Source organism: Alexandromys fortis, unplaced genomic scaffold (genome assembly GCF_014885135.2).
Source record: "Alexandromys fortis isolate MF-2015 unplaced genomic scaffold, M_Fortis_MF-2015_v1.1 scaffold_213, whole genome shotgun sequence".
Taxonomy (NCBI): domain Eukaryota; kingdom Metazoa; phylum Chordata; class Mammalia; order Rodentia; family Cricetidae; genus Alexandromys; species Alexandromys fortis.
The window spans coordinates 1,058,141-1,079,317 of record NW_026068093.1 but is presented as its reverse complement, the minus strand read 5'-3'; the positions used below and the strand labels follow the sequence as shown (position 1 = coordinate 1,079,317).

The 21,177-nt window shown below is 42.9% G+C and overlaps 2 protein-coding genes across 9 annotated transcripts in view; both read left to right on the top strand.

Moving 5' to 3' along the window:
• Htr2b (5-hydroxytryptamine receptor 2B) overlaps window positions 1-21,177 on the top strand; it is a 748,006-nt gene that overhangs the window by 222,139 nt on the left and 504,690 nt on the right. The window lies entirely within an intron of this gene.
• Pde6d (phosphodiesterase 6D) overlaps window positions 2,517-21,177 on the top strand; it is a 48,169-nt gene continuing 29,508 nt past the window's right edge. Inside the window, exon 1 of the mRNA XM_050123129.1 lies at window positions 2,517-3,149. Within this exon, the coding sequence (XP_049979086.1) occupies window positions 3,100-3,149 (50 nt within the window). The 5' untranslated portion in view covers window positions 2,517-3,099. The remainder of the gene's footprint in view (window positions 3,150-21,177) is intronic.

Genomic DNA, 21,177 nt, shown 5'->3' with positions numbered 1-21,177 from the left:
CACATTCTTGGAAAAGACATCTGCAAAGTATATGTCAGAAAAAGAAATCTGTAAGACTACATAAAGAACTACAAATCAGTAAGAAAACAAATGTCTAATTACAAAAAAAAGCAAAGGCCTTAGCACTTGACAAAAAGCGCACTCAGGCCGGGTGGTGGCGCACGCCTTTAATCCCAGCACTCGGGAGGCAGAGGCAGGTGGATCTCTGTGAGTTCGAGACCAGCCTGGTCTACAAGAGCTAGTTCCAGGACAGGCTCCAAAATCACAGAGAAACCCTGTCTCGGGAAAAAAAAAAAAAAAAAGCGCACTCAGATAAGCAGAGAAGGTGATCAGCATCAGAACACCAGGAATGCATACTCTAACTAAATGCCACATTTATCCAGAATGGCTACAATTAAAAAGACTGACGGCAAACACCCAGTGTCAAGAATGAACACCACCTAGAACTTTCCTCTATAGCAAGCAAAAGCCTCTGTTCTCAATTGTTCTGGAAAACTGGTGATATCCGCTATCACTGACCACATGCATATTCTACAAGGTTAACAACTCTTTTCCCTAAAAATCCTATGCAATGTGTCCACCAGAGGAAGCACACAGGAATGCTCACTTCAGAATGTAGCCCTGTCAATGATCAAACTCAGAAGTCCCTCTATTTTAGAGGAGATAAACTCTGGGGTTTATATGTACAATTTGCCAACTGAAAAAAAAATGGTACAAACACAAAACTACTGATTAAAAGAACGCCAGACATAACCTATACACACTGTGTGATCAATCACATTCAAGTGAAATCTACGCACAAAGTCAAATATGGACAAAATATCCAATAGCCATGAAAGCAGAAGAATTGATTACCTCCAGACGGGGATGCAGTACTGATTGGGGAAGGGTATAATGATTTGCATCTTGATTTGAGTGGTACTGATGGGTGTGTATATCTTCTCTCACCGAATGTGTGGCATATCTCAGTAAGAAAGGCAACTCAAGATGAAAAAAAAATTTAACATGAGGGAAAAATCTCATCCTTAGTGGTTCTCAACCTTCCTTCCTAATGGCTCAATCCATTAATACAGTTCATGTTGTAGTGACCCCCAACCACAAAATTATTTTCATTGATTTTTTTTTTTTTTTTTTGGTTTTTCGAGACAGGGTTTCTCTGTGGCTTTGGAGCCTGTCCTGAACTAGCTCTGTAGACCAGGCTGGTCTCGAACTCACAGAGATCCGCCAGCCTCTGCCTCCCGAGTGCTGGGATTAAAGGTGTGCGTCACCGTCGCCCGGCTTCATTGATATTTTCCAACTGTGATTTTGCTACTGTTATAAAGCATAGTGTAAATATTTTTGGAAATAGAGATCTGCCAAAGGGACTGTGACCCACACGCTGAAAACCGCTGTTTTAAATTAAAACGCTACTTCTACCATAAAGTTTTAGCAGCTGTTGCACCTCTAAGGCATTCTCCACCTGATCTTAACCAAAAGGCCAAGAGGTAATCCTCTTGGCATTCTAACTTCTTTTCTTTTATGTCATTTATCACTCTATCTTGAATCTCCTTAACTCCCTAAACAATTATGTATCTTCCAATGACGGTGACATAGCTTTCAATTACTCAGTACCTGAGCCAAAAAAAAAAAAAAAAAAAAAAAAGTTTGTTGAATTACTTCAAAGGGGGAAAAATGTGTAGGTGTTCAAATGGGTATAGTGGGAACAGGAACAGGAAAGAAGGCCTAAGGAAGGACACAGGCATCTTTAAAGAGGACTAAAACAACTCTACTTTTTGGAAAAATCATATTAAATGTCAACTTGAATGACAAAAAAAAAAAAAGAGCAAGTCAAAATAGCAAGACCTATCTAGACTGAGGAAATCACACTATTACACTACAGCCTCTTTCAGGAAATCCAATATGCTTACCTATTCTCTGGGCGTTTCAACCTAGTTGGGGAAACTGCTCGTTAAGGAGAAAAACAATCACATTGTCATGCTGCTAAAAATATCACCTCCCTAGGGTAGTGGAAAGAGACCACACTGCAGGTCAGTGGACCTAAAGCTAAATCCTAACTCTAGAACTTGCTGTGATCTGTGGCCAATCTCTGCCTCTCCGGTCCTCATCTCCTCATATTTAAAAACTAAAGATTAAAAAGTGATTGCGTTGCTAAATTCTTTTAGGTCTTCCTATACTGACACTGAGTATACAATCCTTAGTCTCCCAGTCTGAAGCAGAAATACAACATAAACCCTGCAAAACACGTAAAAATGCACCCCAGACTAATAAACCAGCACTATTTGAGGAAGTCATTTTGTTCTATTATTATCTTTCAAGGATTAATACGTGGTTTTGTTAGTTGTTTGCAGTCTTACCATGGTTTGCAGACTTCTGAGTTCCATGTAAACAGAAGTTAACTGTCGGTGGGCTGTCATGTCTCCAGGGAGAAAAGGACGCTCCCTCCGGGTTTCAAGTAACCGGATTCAGAAACCAACCCTACAGACGGATTCCAAATTTGCGCACACTGCGCGGCACACTGGAGCCTAAGTTAGAAAGATGGAGCGCAGATTGTGCTGGGATTTGTAGTCCCCGGCTTCTAATGGTGAGCTGGGATAGCGTACTCCCTGGAAGGCTGGGAAATGTAGTTTCTGCCACCTTGCACAGAGCAGCCTGCCACAGTCTCAGACCGCTAGTGTGCCCGGCGACGGGAGCAAACTCCCCAAGCCTCTGAAGATTTCAAGCCACCGCTCCGCTGGGACAAACTCTAGGCAACAACACGAATGAAAATTCTGTCCTCCGGGACTCCTCCAAGAGGGCCTTTCCCACTGACGCTCTCCGTCCCCGAGCGAAGCCGCTGAGCATTGCTATTGGCTCTTCGGGATGTCAATCGCCAAGGCTGGCTTGCCATTGGTTTCAGGGCGGGAGCTCCACGACTAGAGGGAAGGCGAAGGGATCAGGAGCGGGAGCTTAGGGGAGGGAGAGGCCGGTTCGGGTCTGGCCGCTACCGCTGCTTGCCTGAGGTGTCCGGCCGGGGAGCGGCTCCGTCCTCGGTTCCTGGGTACCGTCTGCGAGGCCCCGCCGAGCCAGCGTGGGAGGGCCGCAGGCGGCAGGCGCCGCATCATGTCAGCCAAGGACGAGCGGGCCAGGGATATCCTGAGAGGCTTCAAACTGTATCCGCCCGGGAGCAGGGGCGGGGCCGGGGAGGACTTGGGAGGAGGCCGGGGCTCGGAGGAGCCGAACTGTGGTGGGGGTGCCTGGTGGGCACCGGAGGAAAAAGGGCTGCGAGAGGGGGCAAGAAAGGAACGGCGTGCCGGGCCCCTCGGGAGGGACTGCGAACGGGAGGCGGGCACAGGGGCGCCCTGAGGGAAGAAGAGGACGTTGACGGAGCCTCTGGGGGACGGAGGCAGAGGAGCCCCGGGACCTGGCTGCGAGAGGTGTCGGCATCGAACCGGTGTCCTGGGGCGCTAGTCGGAGTCGGGAGGCTAGAAGGGGGCTATGGTCCGCATGCAGAGGCCGAGGGGGTGCGGCGAACTGGCCGCCTAGTCTGCCTTGGAGCGTCTTTGGCGGGAAGCCCATGAGGGAGCAGGGGAAAGTGACTCCAAGCAGGTGACCTTGTGTGGGATAACTGTACATGCTCTTGGGTACCCCATCTCACTTCAGCCCCCACCCCTGTCTTGTTTCCACAACTTCTCTCCCTCACTTGTGGCTTCTTCTAGGGCTGGAGTAGTGGAGAGGTGGGGGAAGAGAATCCAAGACCGACCCCACCTCAACACTTTCTTGGCCTTTGAAGCATTGGATGGTCACTTTTCTCCTCAACCTCTCAAGTTCCAGCAAGACGAGTAACGTGAGCGTGTGTGAGATGCCTTGAGGTACTTTGTTTTTGAACTCACTTCTGGCAAAACTACCTTTGTTCCTTGGCACTGCTGTGTTTAAAGCTTTATTCTGTTGGAGCTGTTCACAATTAATTGTGTTGAGATCACCGTACAGTATAAGAAATCATTGCCTCGATGGGCTTGGTATTTAATGCCTGTTATCCCTTTACTTGGGAGATAGAAGCAGGAGGATCAGAAATTCAGGTCACCCTCAGCATATATAGAGTTCAAGGATGCTCCTTCTTACAGGAAGGCAGTGAGGAGGCAGAGGAAGAAAACAAACAATTGCCTCCACCTATCATAATCGTAGTGTGACTTTTGCAAACTGTCTATATATCGTAAGGAAAGTTTGCATGGTTTGGTTTGTTTTGGAGCCAGGGTCACGCTGTGTACCTCTGACTGACCCAGATCTTGATGTGTAGACCAGGCTGGCCTCAAATAGAGATCCACCTGCCTCGTCTCCAAAGTGCTGGAAGTGCTCGTCTCAGAGTATGGGCCAACACGTCCAGCTAGAAGCTTCGTGCTTTGATGGAATATTTGCCACCATAAGATGCAGATGAAATGATAAGTGGAACTACTCCATCAATAGGCAAAGTGTAACCAAAATCTGTCTATATGGGTAGTGTGCAATTTCTGCACAGGACTCTTTAGTAAATACGTCACTGCATACGTCAGGAAGCTCGCTCCAATAAAGGAACATAAAGATTTTTTTTTAAAGATGCAGATGAAATGTATTCCAGTTTTGCATTCTGCTGACCTTAATCTTTGCTTACGTTCCTCCCGTACAGCAAGGAATGCACATAAATTCCTCTCAGTGCAATGTAGCCACCGCTCACTGAGCTTCTCCCTCCCCTGGAGGCTTAGGAAAGCTTTGTTCTCTGAGCAACCTGTTGTATCTTCACAGGATCTGTTTTACCTCTTCCAATACTTAATTGCTTTGTCATCATTAGTAACCGAGGGGCTGGGCGGTGGTGGTGGATGCCTTTAATCCCAGCACTCGGGAGGCAGAGGCAGGTGGATCTTTGTGAATTCGAAGCCAGTCTGGTCTACAGAGACAGTTACAGGACAGCCAGCACTACCCAGAGAAACCCTGTCTCAAAAAAAAAAAAAAAAAAAAGGAAAAGAAAGAGAAGAGAGAGAAACCAGGGGTGATGGAGTAAAATTTAGAATGCTTAGCACACATGTTAGATCATGCTTATAATCTTAGCACTTGGTGACTGGAGCAGGAAATTGTCATGAGTTCAAGACCAGTCATAACACAACTACATTTTCAAAAAGGGTGGAAGAGTGGACTGGGAATATACACAAGTTCTTGGATTTCTGTAGCATCAGGGAGAAACAAAACAACACAGGAAGGTCTGGGTGCAAAAATGAAAACTAATGTACAGAGGTTTTGCTAGTTTGATTTTAGGGGCAAACAAGCAGAGTGCATTGAGAAGAAAAGAACCTCTCCCTGCGGCTGGGAGAACTAGAAAATGAGTTGCCCCTGCTGTGCTTTTTAAAAACAGAAGGCTGCATCCCCTTACATATTGCCATTCGTGATAAAGTCAATGTATTTAGATAGTGAAGTTTACTAACAGACCATTTTGTATGTTTCTGTTTGTCTTTATAATGGAACCTAGCAGATATGGATGACTGAAGTGTTCGAAAAGCTATAGCATGGCCTTTATTTTTCCTTTAAATAATTTATGTTGTTACTGTGTGTGTACTGTAGATAATAAACCATAGATTGTGGGGAACTAAATTCCAGAAGCAACACTAAAAACAGGTGTTTGGAGTAAATGAATACAGCAGAAAAGCTTAGCCCCTGTCACCATTACTCTTGGCATGACCTGTTGAGAAAAAGGCTAAAGGGCAAATGCAGAAAAGACTTAAAGCTTGGTGTGATTGGCGCGCACTCTTAGTCCCAGCACTCAGGAGGAAAAGACAGTCTGAGCTCTGTGAGTTTAAGGCCAGCCTGATCTACAGAGCTAGTTCTAGGACAGCCACGGCTTTCAAAACCTTGTCTTGAAAGACCAAAAATAAAAGATAAAAAATGCGGGGTTTGAATTGATCTCTTAAGTGATGATGTTAGTGCCACATAGAACTTAGTGGTAGGTTTTCTGTGACCTGATAGTAGGCTTCTCTGCTGGCACAGTAAGCCGGATCAAGCTGAATTGAAAAAGTAGAACAACAGGTTTATTTGAGCAAAGCAACTCCCAAGTGGATTCTCCAGTCCCAGAGATCGAGGCCAGAAAAACCACACTCCTGAACTAAAGTGGGGAGATTACATAGCTCGTGGGAGAGGGGTAGTGACATGTGTGTCACAAAACTGGGTTTGTGCCCAAGTGTGGGCAAAAGCTGCGCAGCTGGGGCGGGGGTACTTAGACGGCTGACAACTTCCAGGGAGGAGCTGCTGCAGTGGCCAAGAATGTGGAACTGGGCTTTTTGGTGGCTTCCTTTTATTTATTTTTTTGTTTTGTTTTGTTTTTTGTTTTTTCGAGACAGGGTTTCTCTGTGGTTTTTGAGCCTGTCCTGGAACTAGCTCTTGTAGACCAGTCTGGTCTTGAACCCACAGAGATCCGCCTGCCTCTGCCTCCCAAGTGCTGGGATTAAAGGCGTGCGCCACCACTGCCCGGCTGGCTTCCTTTTATTTAGAGGTTCTCTGAGTGGGCAGGGTTTGGAGAGACAGGAATGGGTCTTGTCAGACCAGCAAGAGCTGCAGGAGCAAGCTGGAGATTCCAGCCGAACAGTTAGCATGGGCGGTGTGAAGTGTGCATTCTCTAGTACCCTTTGTTGACATCTGAAAATAGAGAAGGAAAATTGGGGCTGAACACTAGCTAGCAGTTAAGAAATTAAGGATGCTAATTGGTTTTCAAAGGGCCTGGGTTTGATTCCTAGCACTCACACCAGACAGTTGGCAACCTACTGGAACCGAATCCTAGGGAGTCTGACATCTTCTGCCCTCCACACACGTGGCATACAGAAACTCATGTAGGCACACATAAAAGATCTTTAAAAGAGAGAAAACAGGAACAGTATGGTTTACCTGCTTTCTTTTGTTTGTTTTGGTTTTGGTTTTCCAAGACAGTGTCTCCCCATGTAGCTCTGGCTGTCCTGGAACTCTCTCTGTAGAGCATGCTGGCCTCAAACTCAAAGATCTGCCTGCTTCTGCCTCCTGAGTGCTGGGATTAAAGGTACACGCTGCCGCTGCCACCACCATACCCCACCCAGGCTTACGCTTACATTTTTTAAAAGATAATTTTATGTTAGAAACAACTTGTTCACTCACCACCTTTTGTTGGAAATTTTTTTTCTGAACTGTTTTAAGATTGTTTCTGGAAAAGGTTTTGTGCTTAGTAATATTTGTCTTAATTACTTTCCTTTTGCGGTGATGAGACACTATGACCAGTGGAACTTAGAGAAGAAAAGGTATTGGAGCTTACAGTTTCAGAGGGCCAGAGGCTACGGGTAGGCAGGCATGGTGCTGAGCTTACATCTGATTCACAAATGTTAGGCAGAGAGCCAACCAGGCATGTTGAAGGTTTTGGACACCTCAAAGCCCACTCCCAGTAACATACCTCTAACAAGGCCACAGCTCCTAATCCTTCCCCAAATAGTTCCACAGACTGGAGAGTGACCAAACATTCAAATATATGAGCTTGTGGAGGCCATTCTCATTCAAAATAGCACATTACTATTTTTTTTTTGGGTGGGGGGGGTTCGAGACAGGGTTTCCCTGTAGGTTTGGTGCCGGTCCCAGAACTAGCTCTGGTAGACCAGGCTGGCCTCGAACTCCCAGAGATCCGCCTGCCTCTGACATTACTATTTTTTTTAAACAAGCACCATATATTCTCCCACCAACAGTATTCAGCTTTGCACATTGATTTTTTTTTTTGAAAATCTTGTTTCATTTGAAAAGTTTAGCCTTTTAAATTTTGTATTCCTGCATCTTCAGCTTGCTGGAAGAATAATGTTCCACTGTGGTTAAGTGCTATGCTAGCTAGGTGATAGGACACATGCCTATGACCCCAGTGCTTAGGATGCGGAGGCAGGCAGATGTCTGAGTTGAGGCCAGCTTAGTTTTCCTGATTTACAGAGCAAACTATAGGCACCTCTCAAAAAAGGCAGAGAAAAGCTCTACTGAAGTGAGGGGCTACACTGCCTGCCGTTGAATTCTCGTTCTGTGTTCCTGAGCAGTTTCACCTCAGTGCTCTTCGGTAGAAAACAGGACCAACAATAGGATCTGTCTTACCGGTCTGTTGTGACATAAAATGAGTTGTTATCTAAGCATTTGGAAAAGCACCCGATATACATTGAGCCTATGTCTTGGCAGTGTTTTTATCAATGAAGCTGCAAATCTCACATTTTTCGATTTTCTTCTCTAAATTGTTTGTTAATGTTTACCCATTTTACTATTGTTTGTTTTTCTTGTCACTTTCCGGATATTGTTTATATTTTGTGCATATTAGCCTTTTGCCTAACGTATATGTTTTAAGTATTTTGTCATAATATACTGCTTAACTCCTTTTCTGTGGTTCTAGCTCTGGGTTTTTGTTTCTGCAACCCCAGGTATAGAACCTAGGCATGAATCACATGCTGAGCAAACGCTCTGTCATCTGAGTATATCCCCAGCTCTCCTTTCACTTACTCACTTGCTCATCTAGATATCCTTTGGCAAACTTGTACATGTATATAATACACAATAGTCACATTCATCCCCACTTTCTCTTTTCTCCCGCCCCCCCATTTCCATCAAGTCTTCACACCACTTTCATGTCTTTTTGTTTTTGCTTTGTGACTTTCCCAGTGGTTTAACCAGGGCCATCCAGTGGGCGTGGTTGTGGTCCACTGGTGACTACATCACTGAAGACAATAATTTCTTCCCCAACAGCCATTGTATCTCCCTAAATCTTTTAGAATTTTTACTTAGAGATAGAGTCACATTAAGTTGCCCAGACTGGCCTTGAAGTCACTCAGTAGCCCCAGCAAGCCTTGAACTAGTGATCTTTGTTCCTCAGCCTCCCATGAAGCCGAGTTTCCGGGCCTGTGCCACCTTGTCTGGCTTATCTCCTTTTTGTGATTGAACAGAATTCTTTTTAAGTTTTATAAAAATGTATCCATACTTTCCATTGGACTTTTGCATTTTTGTCTCACTTAGGAATATCTCCCTCATACCCTGGTTCAGCTCATTAAATAACTTTACCTTTTCTTAACGATTTCTGTAGAGAGGGACAATTTTGCATCTTAAACCAATTTTTGTGACTATACAGAAGCAGAGTTTTTTGTTGTTTTGTTTTGTTTTGTGCTGGTGATCTCTCTTATCCTAAGATTAATCAAATGGCCTGTTTTCTTATTTTCAATACTTAACACTCTAACCCACCTGAAATATACTTACAGTGTGTGGTAGGAACAAGCTGTTTGGAAAACCCACTATCCCAGTAATATTTACTAGCCTCTTAGACCACTTTTCCTCTGTTGTTTTGGAACAGTCTTTGTCATATAACAAACTTTCATAAAGCATGGTTCTACTTTAGGATATTGATTCGTTGATTTATTTCTTGCCCCCTGCCTGTACATGCTTGGGGTAATCACCTAGTTTTACAGTATGTTTTAACATAGTTTCAGTGGGATTGTCATGACATGAGTATGTGTCTATAAAGTCATAAGGTTCCAAATAAATATTTGTGTCCTGTTTATTCATACAAAGCTTTGTTCATATGTCTATTATAGATATCCAGAAAACATGAATAATATTGAAAAACTCAGCTAAAACTGAGGGAATTCATGAAAGGTTTTGTATTTGTTACGTTACTTGAAAAATAAAACACCATAATTTCATTTTCTTAGCATCCCTTCTTACCTGTTTTCAACTCATACATATACATTAAGAGTTTTCTATTTCTTTGTTTGTTAAATGTCCTAATTGTAAATGTCCTAATTGTTTGTAAATTGTTTGTAAATGTCCTAATTGTAAATGAAAATTACGAATGAAATTTTGGGGGGAGGCAAATGAGATGCTTCTATGTAGATTTTGGATTTGATCATTTTAAACAGCCGATAGATTTACGAATCCCACATTCCCCATTTATTTCATTTAACCAAAGGTCTGCTGGGAGGCTGTTATGCACAGGGTACTCTGCACTTGAAAGATTTTCCCTCATTATTTCTGTTTAGAAGGGATGTCTTTACATGATGTTACTAGCTAGGCCTGGTGGTTTAGGCCTGTAATCCCAGCTACTCAGAGACTAAGACAGAAGCATTGAAAGTTCAAGGCCTTCCAGGGCAACTAGCCTCAAAGTAAAAGTTTAAAATAAATAAAAAGAGGGCAGTAAAAGAATAGTCACCTGCTTTCAACCTTTAGTGCTGAAGTAAAATGTTTTTAAATACTGTTTTATTTTGCTGCTATATTTTATTACAGGATTTTAATGTAGTTAGTATAGTTTGCTAATGTGACTGATGTTTACTTTTACTGTTACTTGCTTTTATAAAACCTTCAGAATTAACCAGGCCATGGTAGCTCATTCCTTTAATCCAACACAATTGGGAGGCAGAGACAGGCAGATCTCTGAGTTCGAGACCAGCCTGGTCTATAGAGTGAGTTCCAGGACAGCTAGGGGTACACAGTGAAACCGTGTCTCAGGGGGGAAAAAAAAAAAAACATTAACAACAACTTGAGAATTGTTTTGAAATGTTACTCAGGTTTATCATGTTCATAACTTCCAAAGATAGGTACTTTCAGTTGTTTTCATTGATACACATTTATTATAGTACCTTTTCTTTGAGATGGGGTCTCTTTGTTGTCCAGGCTATTCATCCCTCCCTCTTAGCACACCAAATGACTTACGAGTACAGCCTACTTTACTCTAGTGCTCTTATACTATTAGGTTTCTCATATGGCTTCTATATAATTTTACCTATTTGAGTAATTTTTTTCATTGACATAAACGTGTTCCTTAATAAGTTAATATGAGGGGAGGCAGTGAGATGGCTCAGTGCTGCAAAGCCAGAGTTTTTAAAGAGTTTTTTAATGTAAGCAAAACAACTTATTGTTTATGATTTCATTATCTTTAATCCACTGGGAATTTGCTTTGGTAGAATCTGTGTAGAAGTCATATAGTATTTTGTTTTGAGACGGGGTCTCTCTACATAGCCCTGGCTGTCTTGGAACTCGCTGTGTAGATCAGGCCGGCCTTGAACTAACAGAGAGCCTCCTGCCTCTGCCTCCCACCATTACATCCCAAGTGCTGGGATTAAAAGACCATGCCTAACTAGGTTTTAAGTTATTTAATTACCTCCATTTATTTATACTCTAGATATTAATATAATATCCAGGTAGAATGTGAATTAAGAAAATAAACATTTGACTCAAAATAGAAAAAAGAATATATCGAATACTTCCCAGAAGGAAAGACCAATGAATAAATGAAGATACATTTTGCCTTATTTAAACTGCCTTTTTATTGAACATTAACTCATTTTGAACAACTTTGGAGGGAGAGGAGCACTAATTTGCTTTCTTAGGTGAATATGTGGAGCCTCTATGAGAGTATAACTATCAAAATTCTGTGTGTAACTGCTATGCATGTAGAGCTTATGTAAAACCATGGTTCAGACTTGCCACCTGCAGCCCTATGTCCTTCAGCCCCGCCCTCACACTTGTGCCCCAGTGTCCGCAGCTCACATTCTCAGGGGGATGTTACAAGAGTTAGACGAAATTTGAATTAAATGCAGATAGCAAGTGATTAACTGCAGTTATTGAATCTATTAATAATTACAAATACAAATGATGTCTTCATACTGTGGTTATACTTTGATGTGAGTAACTATAACCTTTCTCTTTTGAGTCTGAAGAAATAATTTAATGGGTGTTGTCTAAGAATGCCATTCCAGGTGGCATTTAAAAAATTGATGCAGTTTGAACTTGTTTCCTTGCTTTTCTCTCAGAGGCTGGTGTTGAAGCCCTTATTACACCTTGGTCTTTGACTTTGCATGTCCAACCAAAAACAGTTGTGTTAGGCTGAATAGTGTATCTCAGTGGTAAAGCATTTGCCTAATCTATAACAAGGTCCTGGGTTCAACTCCTACCACCAAACAAAAATAGTCTTTGCATCTTCCATTTATTCATTAGTATAGTATTATAAGTATAATTAAGTATAGTATACTATTAGGTAGGTGTGGTAGCTCACACCTGATATCCTAGCACTCATGTGACTGAGAGTTGCTGCAAGTTCAAGCCAGCCTGGGCTACAGTGAGACTCTAAAAATAAAAATAAGCCAGGCAGTGGTGGCGCACGCCTTTAATCCCAGCACTCAGGAGGCAGAGGCAGACGGATCTCTGTGAGTTTGGTGCAGGATGTCTTTTAAGCATCCATCTTCAGCAGAGAAACCCTGTCTCAAAAAAAAAACAGAAAAATAAAATAAAAATAAAAGCCAGGCATAGTGACGTGCACCTTTAGTTCCAACACTCAGAGGCAGAGGCAGGAGAATCTTGTGAGTTCAAAGCCAGCATGGCCTGCATAACAAGTTCCAAGATTCTAGGACTGCATAGAGAGACCCTATCTCAAAAAAAAAAAAAGAAAGAAAGAAAGATACAACACTTAATTTCTCTTTAATGTTAATATTGCCCATATCAGTTTTGCCTATAATAATTGCCTTGTCTAGAGCCGGGCGGTGGTGGCGCACGCCTTTAATCCCAGCACTCGGGAGGCAGAGGCAGGCGGATATCTGTGAGTTCGAGACCAGCCTGGTCTACAGAGCTAGTTCCAGGACAGGCTCCAAAGCCATAGAGAAACCCTGTCTCGAAAAACCAAAAAATAAATAAATAAATAATTGCCTTGTCTAGGCTTTAGAGATGATATTGGAGGTTTATGATTTCCTTAAACAATTTTTTTAAGCTATCAAATTCTTGGAGAGCAACCAAAAACGTACCTCCCAAACAACAAATGAGCACTGACCAGATTGTCTAATCATGGTTCTCTTTAGATTATGAAGGGTAGCTTACTTCCTCGGGCGCTGTATTAATTAGACTCTCTATTGCTATAAAGAGACACTGTGACCAAAAGCAATTCGGCGAGGAAAGATTTGTTTCACTCACACTTCCTTATTGAAAGAAGGTGGTGGGGAAGGGGAGTGGGACCTGGAGGCGTGAGCTGATGCAGTGGCCATAGAGGGGTGCTTCTTACAGGCTTGCTCCTCATGGCTTGCTCAGCCTGCTTTCTTATAGAAACCAGGACCACCAGCCTGGCACCTCCCAAAATGGGCTGGACCTGCCCCACATCAATTGCACTTAAATGCTCCACAGGCTTGCCTACAGCTTGATCCTATGATGTTCCCATGACCCCAGCTTGTGTCAAGTTGACATAAAACTAGTGAGACAGGCATGGATGCTGAGAAATTGTTAGTCATGCTGAGTGGAAGGTAATTCTCTTGATTGTATTACTTAAGATTGTGCATGTGTGTTCAAGTGTGCAGGTGCACATGTGTGTGAATACAGGTAGAGTCCACTCTAAGGAGTTGATTCTCAGGCTTAGTCCACCTTTTGTTTATTTTGTTTAAGTTCCAGAATCTGGAACTTACCAGTTGGCCTAGGTTAGGTGGCCAGGAGCCACCTGTAACACGAATTCTAATTATACTTCATAATAAAAACTTGGAGTCAGGGGGCTGGAGAGATGGCTCAGCGGTTAAGAGCATTGCCTGCTCTTCCAAAGGTCCTGAGTTCAATTCCCAGCAACCACATGGTGGCTCACAACCATCTGTAATGAGGTCTGGTGCCCTCTTCTGGCCTTCAGGCATACATGCAGGAAGAATATTGTATACATAATAAATAAATAAATAATTTAAAAAAAAAAACTTGGAGTCAGCTCTCAGGGGGTGAAAGCTGAAGGATCAGAGAAGCAGAGAGGCCATCCACTACCAATGCTCAGACCAAAGGGGGTGACCCTGTCCTCAGACTGCCTACTCACACCACATCCTCAAACTGACTGTCAGACTGCATCCTCAGACTGCATCTGAGCTTATAGTCCTCTCACCGCCCAGCCCTATCCCATCCTGTCTCCACCTCCCTAGTGCTGGGATTAAAGGCATGTGATCCCAAGTGCTAGGATCACCTTTGTGTGAGCTCTGTTTCTCTTTTAGACTAGATAAGTTTCAAGTAGCCCAGGGTGGCCTTGAACTAACAGATCTGTCTGCCTGCGTCTCCCAAGTCTTAGGATAAAAGTGTGTGCCACCACTGCCTGACCTCTAGTGGCTTAGCTCTGCACTCTGATCTTCAGGCAAGCTTTATTTGTTAAAACACAATTTGTTAAAATATCACTACAGCCACCTGTTTTCCTTCTTCCCAGCACTTGGATTGCAAACCTATGCCAACATGCCCAGCTTTTTTTGTGTGGATTACAGAATCAGACTTGTTTCTTTATTTTTTGTTGGTTTGTTTGTTTGTTTGTTTGTTTTGAAACAAGGTTTCTCTGTGTAACAGCCCTGGCTATCCTGGAACTAGCTCTTGTAGACCAGGCTTGCCTCAAACTCACAGAGATCTACCTGTCTCTGCTTCCCAAGTGCTGGGATTAAAGGCATGTGCCACCACCACCCAGCTCCAGACTTGGTTCTTACATGCTTGCCTGGCAAGCAATTTACCAACTGAGCTATCTCCCCGTCCCTCAGAATTTGATTTTTGTCTTTTAAGATTATTTATATTTTATGTGTATGTTTTGAGTGACCTCATGTATATATATGTGCACCATGTGCAGACAGGTAACCTCAGAGGCCAGAAGAGGATGTCCAGTCCCCTAGAATTGGAGTTGGAGGCAGTTGTGAGCCACTTGATGTTGGTGCTAGGTACTAAGCCTGGGTCCTCTGCAAGAGCAGCAGTGTTCTTAACTGCCAGGCCATCCCTCCAGTCCCCAGATTCGTATTTCATTTGGGAATTATTCTTTTCTGTTGTACTTATGTCCTCTATATGGTTTAGTTTTTTCTCAGCTCCCAAATTCAGGGAGTAGAGTTCAGCCTGGGGTAAGAAAGAATATTTTAACAATTAGTTACCTGAAAGGGGGAGGGAGATACTTCCCAGAAGGTGGGGGGGTGCACACACGCATGTGCACGTACACATACCTGGGTGTGTAAGTATACCTAATTGTAGGGGGCTGTGGAGGTCAGAAGAGGATGTCTGATCCCCTGGAACTAGAATTAGAAGCAACTGTGAGCTACCATCTGAATGCTGGGACTTGAACCATCGTTCTCTGAAAGAGCAGTAAGCACTCTTAGTCACTGAGCCATTTCTTCAGACCCAGATGGGTTGGGGTTTGGTTGGTTGGTTTTGGTTCTTTGGTTTTTCAAGATAGGGTTTCTCTGTGTGTAGCTCTGGCTGTCCTAGAACTCACTTTGTAGACCAGGCTGAGCTCAAACTCACAGAGATCTGCCTGCACCTGCCTCCCAAGTGCTGGGATTAAAGAAAGGCTTGAACCACCTGGCATGGGAATATTCTTGATTTCACTTTTTTTTTTTAACGTTTTTAACATTCTGTATTCAGTAAGTGGCCGTGCACAGGAGTATGGCTAGCGGCTTTGGTCATGATGCTGCTCACAGGAGTACAGCTAGCGGCTTTGGTCATGATGCCCTACAGCAGACTGCTACTCACATCTAATGAGCACAGCATTATGGGCCATTAGGGTTTACAGCAATGTTACTCACAGAATGTATCCCACAAGGAAACCGTCTTCAGATGAGCAATCCAGACCATCTTATTAATGAAAAGAAGAATGCCTCCCCTGATCCCCTGACCTCAGCACAAACAGATGAGTGTAGCGGTTGTATTTAGAAGACCGTCTTGTAAATAGTTATCTCCATCAACTCTGGAATCTTGTCTTAAATATCTGTGAAAAGTATCCAATAAAAACTGTCTTGTGGGGGCTGGAGAGATGGCTCAGAGGTTAAGAGCATTGCCTGCTCTTCCAAAGGTCCTGAGTTCAATTCCCAGCAACCACATGGTGGCTTACAACCATCTATAATGGGGTCTGGTGCCCTCTTCTGGCCTGCAGGCATACACACAGACAGAATATTGTATACATAATAAATAAATAAATATTTTTAAAAAAAACTTGTGTGGGGTCATGGTGTGGCACACCTTAACCCAACATTCAGGAGGCAGAGGCAGGTGGATCTCTGAATTAGAAGCTAGCCTGGTCTACAGAGCTAGCTCCAGTACTGCCAGGGTTACATAGAGAAGCCCTGACTCAAAAAACTCAAAAAAAAAAAAAAAAAACTTTAAGTATAGATTGAGATAAAAAATATAGCAGATCATAACTTTCTGTTTTCTTGTGATAAGGTCTCACTCTGTAGCTCTGGCTGGCCTGGAACTTACTGTATAGACCAGGTTGGACTCAAATTCAGAGATCAGCTTGAGTACTGAGATTAAAAGCGTGTGCTATCACACCTACGTTTTCTATAATCTGATTTTGTTTTAATATGGTAAGGACTAGAATGTTGGCTCAGTGGTTGAAAGTACTTAACTGCTCTTGGAGAGGACCTGGGTTCAGTTCCCAACACCCACGGGTGGTTCACAACCATCTCTAACTCCAGTTCCTGGGAATTGACACCTTCTGACCTCCAAAGGCACCAGGCAACACGTGTGGTGCACATACGTGCATGCGAGTGAAATACTCATACATATAAAATAAAAAAGCACGTATTTTTAATGTGGTAGGTAACAGGTGATTCAGTTTGGGAAGTGCATTCTTGTCAAGTGACATAATTCTTGTCACTGCCGTGTGAAAGATTAAGGGAGAGGAATCTGAGCACTGCCATGGACCTAGGAGTGAGAGGTGAGCCTTCAGTGGAGTAGGTCTCTGTGTGGCCACTTCCTGACTTCTGCTCCATTTGTTTACCACAGTTGTAAGTGACATCGTCCACTAAACCCAAGAAATACAAGAATTAACAAAGTCTTCACGTCCAAGGCTTTCTTACCTGGGTGTAGTGTGCACTTAATGTGATTTCGGCACTCTGAAGGTAGAGATAAAGGGTTGCCGCAAGTCTGAGGCCAGCCTGGTCTGTATGACAAGTTCTGGGCTATCCAGTTTTACATAATTAAGACTCTGTCTCAGAACAAAGCAAACAAACAAATAAAAAAAAAATGACCTCCGGGCTAGGGAGATGGCTCAGTTGGTAAGGTGCTTTTCCTGTAAGCATGTTAGAAAACCTAAATTCAGATCTCCAGTGCCCATATAAAAATCAGGTGCAGCAAGACAGGGCTGTATTCCCTACTCTGAGGACGCAAAGACTAGGTGGATTCCTCAGGTTTACTGGCCAGCCAGTCTGGCTAGTTCATGAGCTCCAGAAGGTTCAGAAAGAGGCTGTCTTTAAAAATGAGGCAAATTAGCTAAGCAAAGTGGGACACCCCTTTGATCTGAGCACTTGGGAGGCAGAGGTAGGTAGATTTCTGTGAGTTCAGTACCAGCCTTATTTATGTAGAGAATTCCAGGACAGCCAGGGCTACATGGAAAAATTCTGTCTCAAAAAATAAGGTGAAGTGATTGAGAAAAATATACTTAACATCAGCCTCTGACCTCCTCAAGACTTGTGTAAGGGAGGTGGAAAGAATAGCAATTAGAGGACAGTGTGATAAGTGCAGTAGAATCTCAGAAGAATGCTTACTTCTGGGGGCGTGTGGAAGGCTTCTGAATTGTCATTAAGTAAAATCTTGAAAGCTCGAGTAGGTGTTAAGGAGTTAAATCTTTTAGGTACTGCGGAGTAGCAGCAAAATGATGGCATGGAGAGTGGGAGTCGCAAGGGAGCATAAGAAGCAAACGACCTTGGAGTGCTGAAAATTTCATTCCGTGAATATTTGTCTGACAGCTTATACATCAGTAGTGATCTTAAGAGTAATATCTAAGGAAACAAGATTTTAATCTGCCAGTATTAGAAGATGGATAATGGAGGAAATAAATCAGCAAAAATATATTATTCAAGAAATTTGGTGACAGAAAACCAAGCTTAGGAAGTAACTTGAATAAAGCTATCATGACTCGTGGATGAATATGTGTGAAATTCAGTGGTAGAGCACCAGACTAGCATGCATGAAGCCAGAGATTCTCTCCGCTGAAGACATCAAGAGGATTCAGTTAAGTAGTGGAAGTCGCTTTCCCAGTTGTCCAGTTGTGTGTTCGTCATTTATTATCTGTGAGCAGATTATGCTTGCTCCATTTGACTTGCAGGGATATTTTGAAAACCGTAACTCTTCTCATGTATTGTGCTTACTGTTGTCATGTGAATCATTGTTCAACTTCGCTTTAAAGTTTAGAATTGCTTTTGCAAATTTTTAAGTTTCCTGTTTTTTGGATGCCAAAAAAGCCAGAGACTCAATGATTCTCTTTTACATTTCTTAGACTTCTGACAGCTTCTGCTCATCAATTCGGGAAGCAGGAACCACAAGATCATCTTTCACTTTCCTTTTTTTATTATTTTATTTATTTGAGGGGTGAAACAAGGCTGGCCTAGACCTAACAGCATCCTCCTGCCTCAGCCTCCCAAGTGTTTATTACATTTATGAGCCACCACACCCCACACCCAGCTCTCCTTTTATCTGTTTTTTAAAGATTTATTAGCCAGGTGGTGCACGCTTATAATCCCAGCACTCGGGAGGCAGAGGCAAGTGGATCTCTGTGAGTTTGAGGCCAGCCTGGTCTACAAGAGCTAGTTCCAGGACTGACTCCATAACTACTGGGAAACCCTGTCTCATATATATATACACACACACACACACACACTTATTTATTTATTTATTTATTTATTGGTACGTTGGTGTCAGATCCCCTGGGAACTGAACCTGGACCTTTGGTAGAGCAGCCAATGTTCTTAACCACTAAGCCATCTCTCCAGCACCTCCTTTTATCTTTTCTTGATTTCCCTCTCAGTACTGTAGCTTTAAAAAAAAAATTAGGTGAAATTCATGAATCCCTAAATGTAGATTTTGATGGAATTCAATAACTTATTTCTGTGCTTCCAAATAAGGTGAAAGAATGGTAACCTCTGGGGAGCATGCCCCTGAAAGGGGACCCACTGTCATCTCTTCCATCAGGAGGTGCTGGGATGCAAGCAAGGCAAACCTAGTCTCTGAAAACCTTTCAGATGTCTCTTCTGGCTTGTCTGAGACCAGCTTCAGAGCATAAGTGCAGATCAGTAGAATCGTGGGCTCTAGAAAAAGAAAGGCTTATTTCTTTGTTTGGCTTTGCTGGTGAGAAGACTGTGTTATGTTTCAAGTGGTGATCTCTCTCTCATTACTGAATTACTTACCTGCACTGTTTCCCAGGCCAGTCTGGATTTTGATTGTCTCTTTTCCAAGCAGAGAAACTTTGCCAGAGGGAGAGTATTATTTCACAGTGATATCACCACTTGTTCCTGAATATTAAGTTTCAAGGATGCTGAAGCCTGGTTTCTCGGGGATGTGTTTATACTTTCTCACCATGTCTCCTATAAATGAGAACACTGCTGAAAAATTATTTAGAAAAATTGGTTTAGATATGTGTCAATTAGCTGGGTATTGTGGCAGTGGCGCACACCTTTACTCCCAGCACTTGGAAGGCAGAGGCAGGTGGATCCCTGTGAGTTCCAGGCCAGCCTGGTCTACAAATCAGATTCTAGGACAGCCAGGGCTGCTACACAAAGAAACCCTGTCTCAAAAGATCTAAATAAATATGTCAATTAGAATTGATTTTTAAGAATGTATGTTCTAAATGAAAGGTGACCAGCAAGATTGTTCAATAGTTTAAAGCATTGTTACCAAGCCTAATCATCTGAACTGGTCCCTAGGACCCACAGTTGTCATGTAACTTCATATATGCTGTGTGCATGCATGCATGTGTGCACACAATAAATAAATGAATGAATATAATGTTTAAATTGTTTGAGAAGTGGGGCTGGGGCCTAGAGAGATGGCTGAGCGGTTAAGATTAATGGCTGCTCTGCTAGAGGACCCAGGTTCAATTCCCAGTTTCTACATGGTGACTTTACTACTATATCTGTACCTCCAGTTCCAGATCACCTGACCCACTTTCCGTCTTCCTTAGGTATCATACCAGGCATGCATATGGTGCTTAGACATACATGCAATTAAATGCCACTAACATAGAATAAAATAATAATTTTAAAAAATCCTAATAGGATTTACTAAAGGGCCTGCCCTATGTAGCAAACCCTAGGGCAGAAGCAGCAAGAGGGTGCTGACAGAGTAAGTTTGAAAACAAAGTTCAGGTGGAGAAAAACCTCACCACCAGAGCAAGGAAAAGCATTCCTGTAATGAAAATGCTCAGGATGCTGCCACATAGGAGCCTCCTTTATTCACTGTCAGGCATTGCAGCTGCTTCCACCCCAAGGAATGAGCAGAAACCCATGCCAGTGACCTTGGTATGGAAGATTTGCCTCATACTGCTTTGGCCTGCAGTGGAAGACATTAGCATATATCATTATATGCTTAGTCAGCCATTTTGCCTGGGAAAATAATCTACTTACCTTGAAATTACTCAGAACCACATGCCCATATATAATTTACAAGTGCTCTGCCAAGTCATGAATTCGGGCCTAATGCAGAAAAGGCTTTTAAGTTCTGATGTGTTACCTACAATTCAGCTGACTTATTTAGAGTGCTCATGGTGTTTTGGTTTTTTTCAGTTGTGTATATGTGTGTTCGTATGTGCATGCACACATGTGTGCAGGTACTCACAAAGATCAGGGGCTCCTTAGAACTAGAGTCACAGGCAGTTGTGAGCCTCCTGATGTAGGTGATTGCAAATTAACTCTGTCTTCTGCAAAGCGGTATGCACTCTTTTTCGAGATGGGGTTTCTCCGTGTGGCCCTGGCTGTCTTGGAACTAACTTTGTAGACCTCAAACTCACAGAGATCTACATGACTCTGCCTCCTAAGTACTGGGATTAAAGGCATGCGCCACCACTGCCCGGCTAAGCAGTATGCACTATTAACTGCTAAGTCGTCTCTCCCATCCCTCCTCAGTTTTTTTTTTTTTTTTTTTTTTTTTTTTTTTTTGTGGCATACCAGCCTTATTTTTCCCTTCTATAACTTGCTTTTTACTGAGGGAGCCCACTGCCCTGCCCCCAGTCTGCTTCTTAGACACTCTTAGTAAGCCTTGCTTTCTGGTTGTTAACCTTAAGGAGAATTCCCATCACCCCTCTTATTTGCTCTCTGATGTTCATGTGTGGCTCAGCACATATTTGAGTGATACTGTGTTGAGAACTGAGAAGATGATCAATAAACCTAGGTGCAATTTGATTTATAAACTTGGATATACACAGCACATTGAAACCTACTACAGTGCAGTAAAACAATTGGCAGGGTCAGCAGA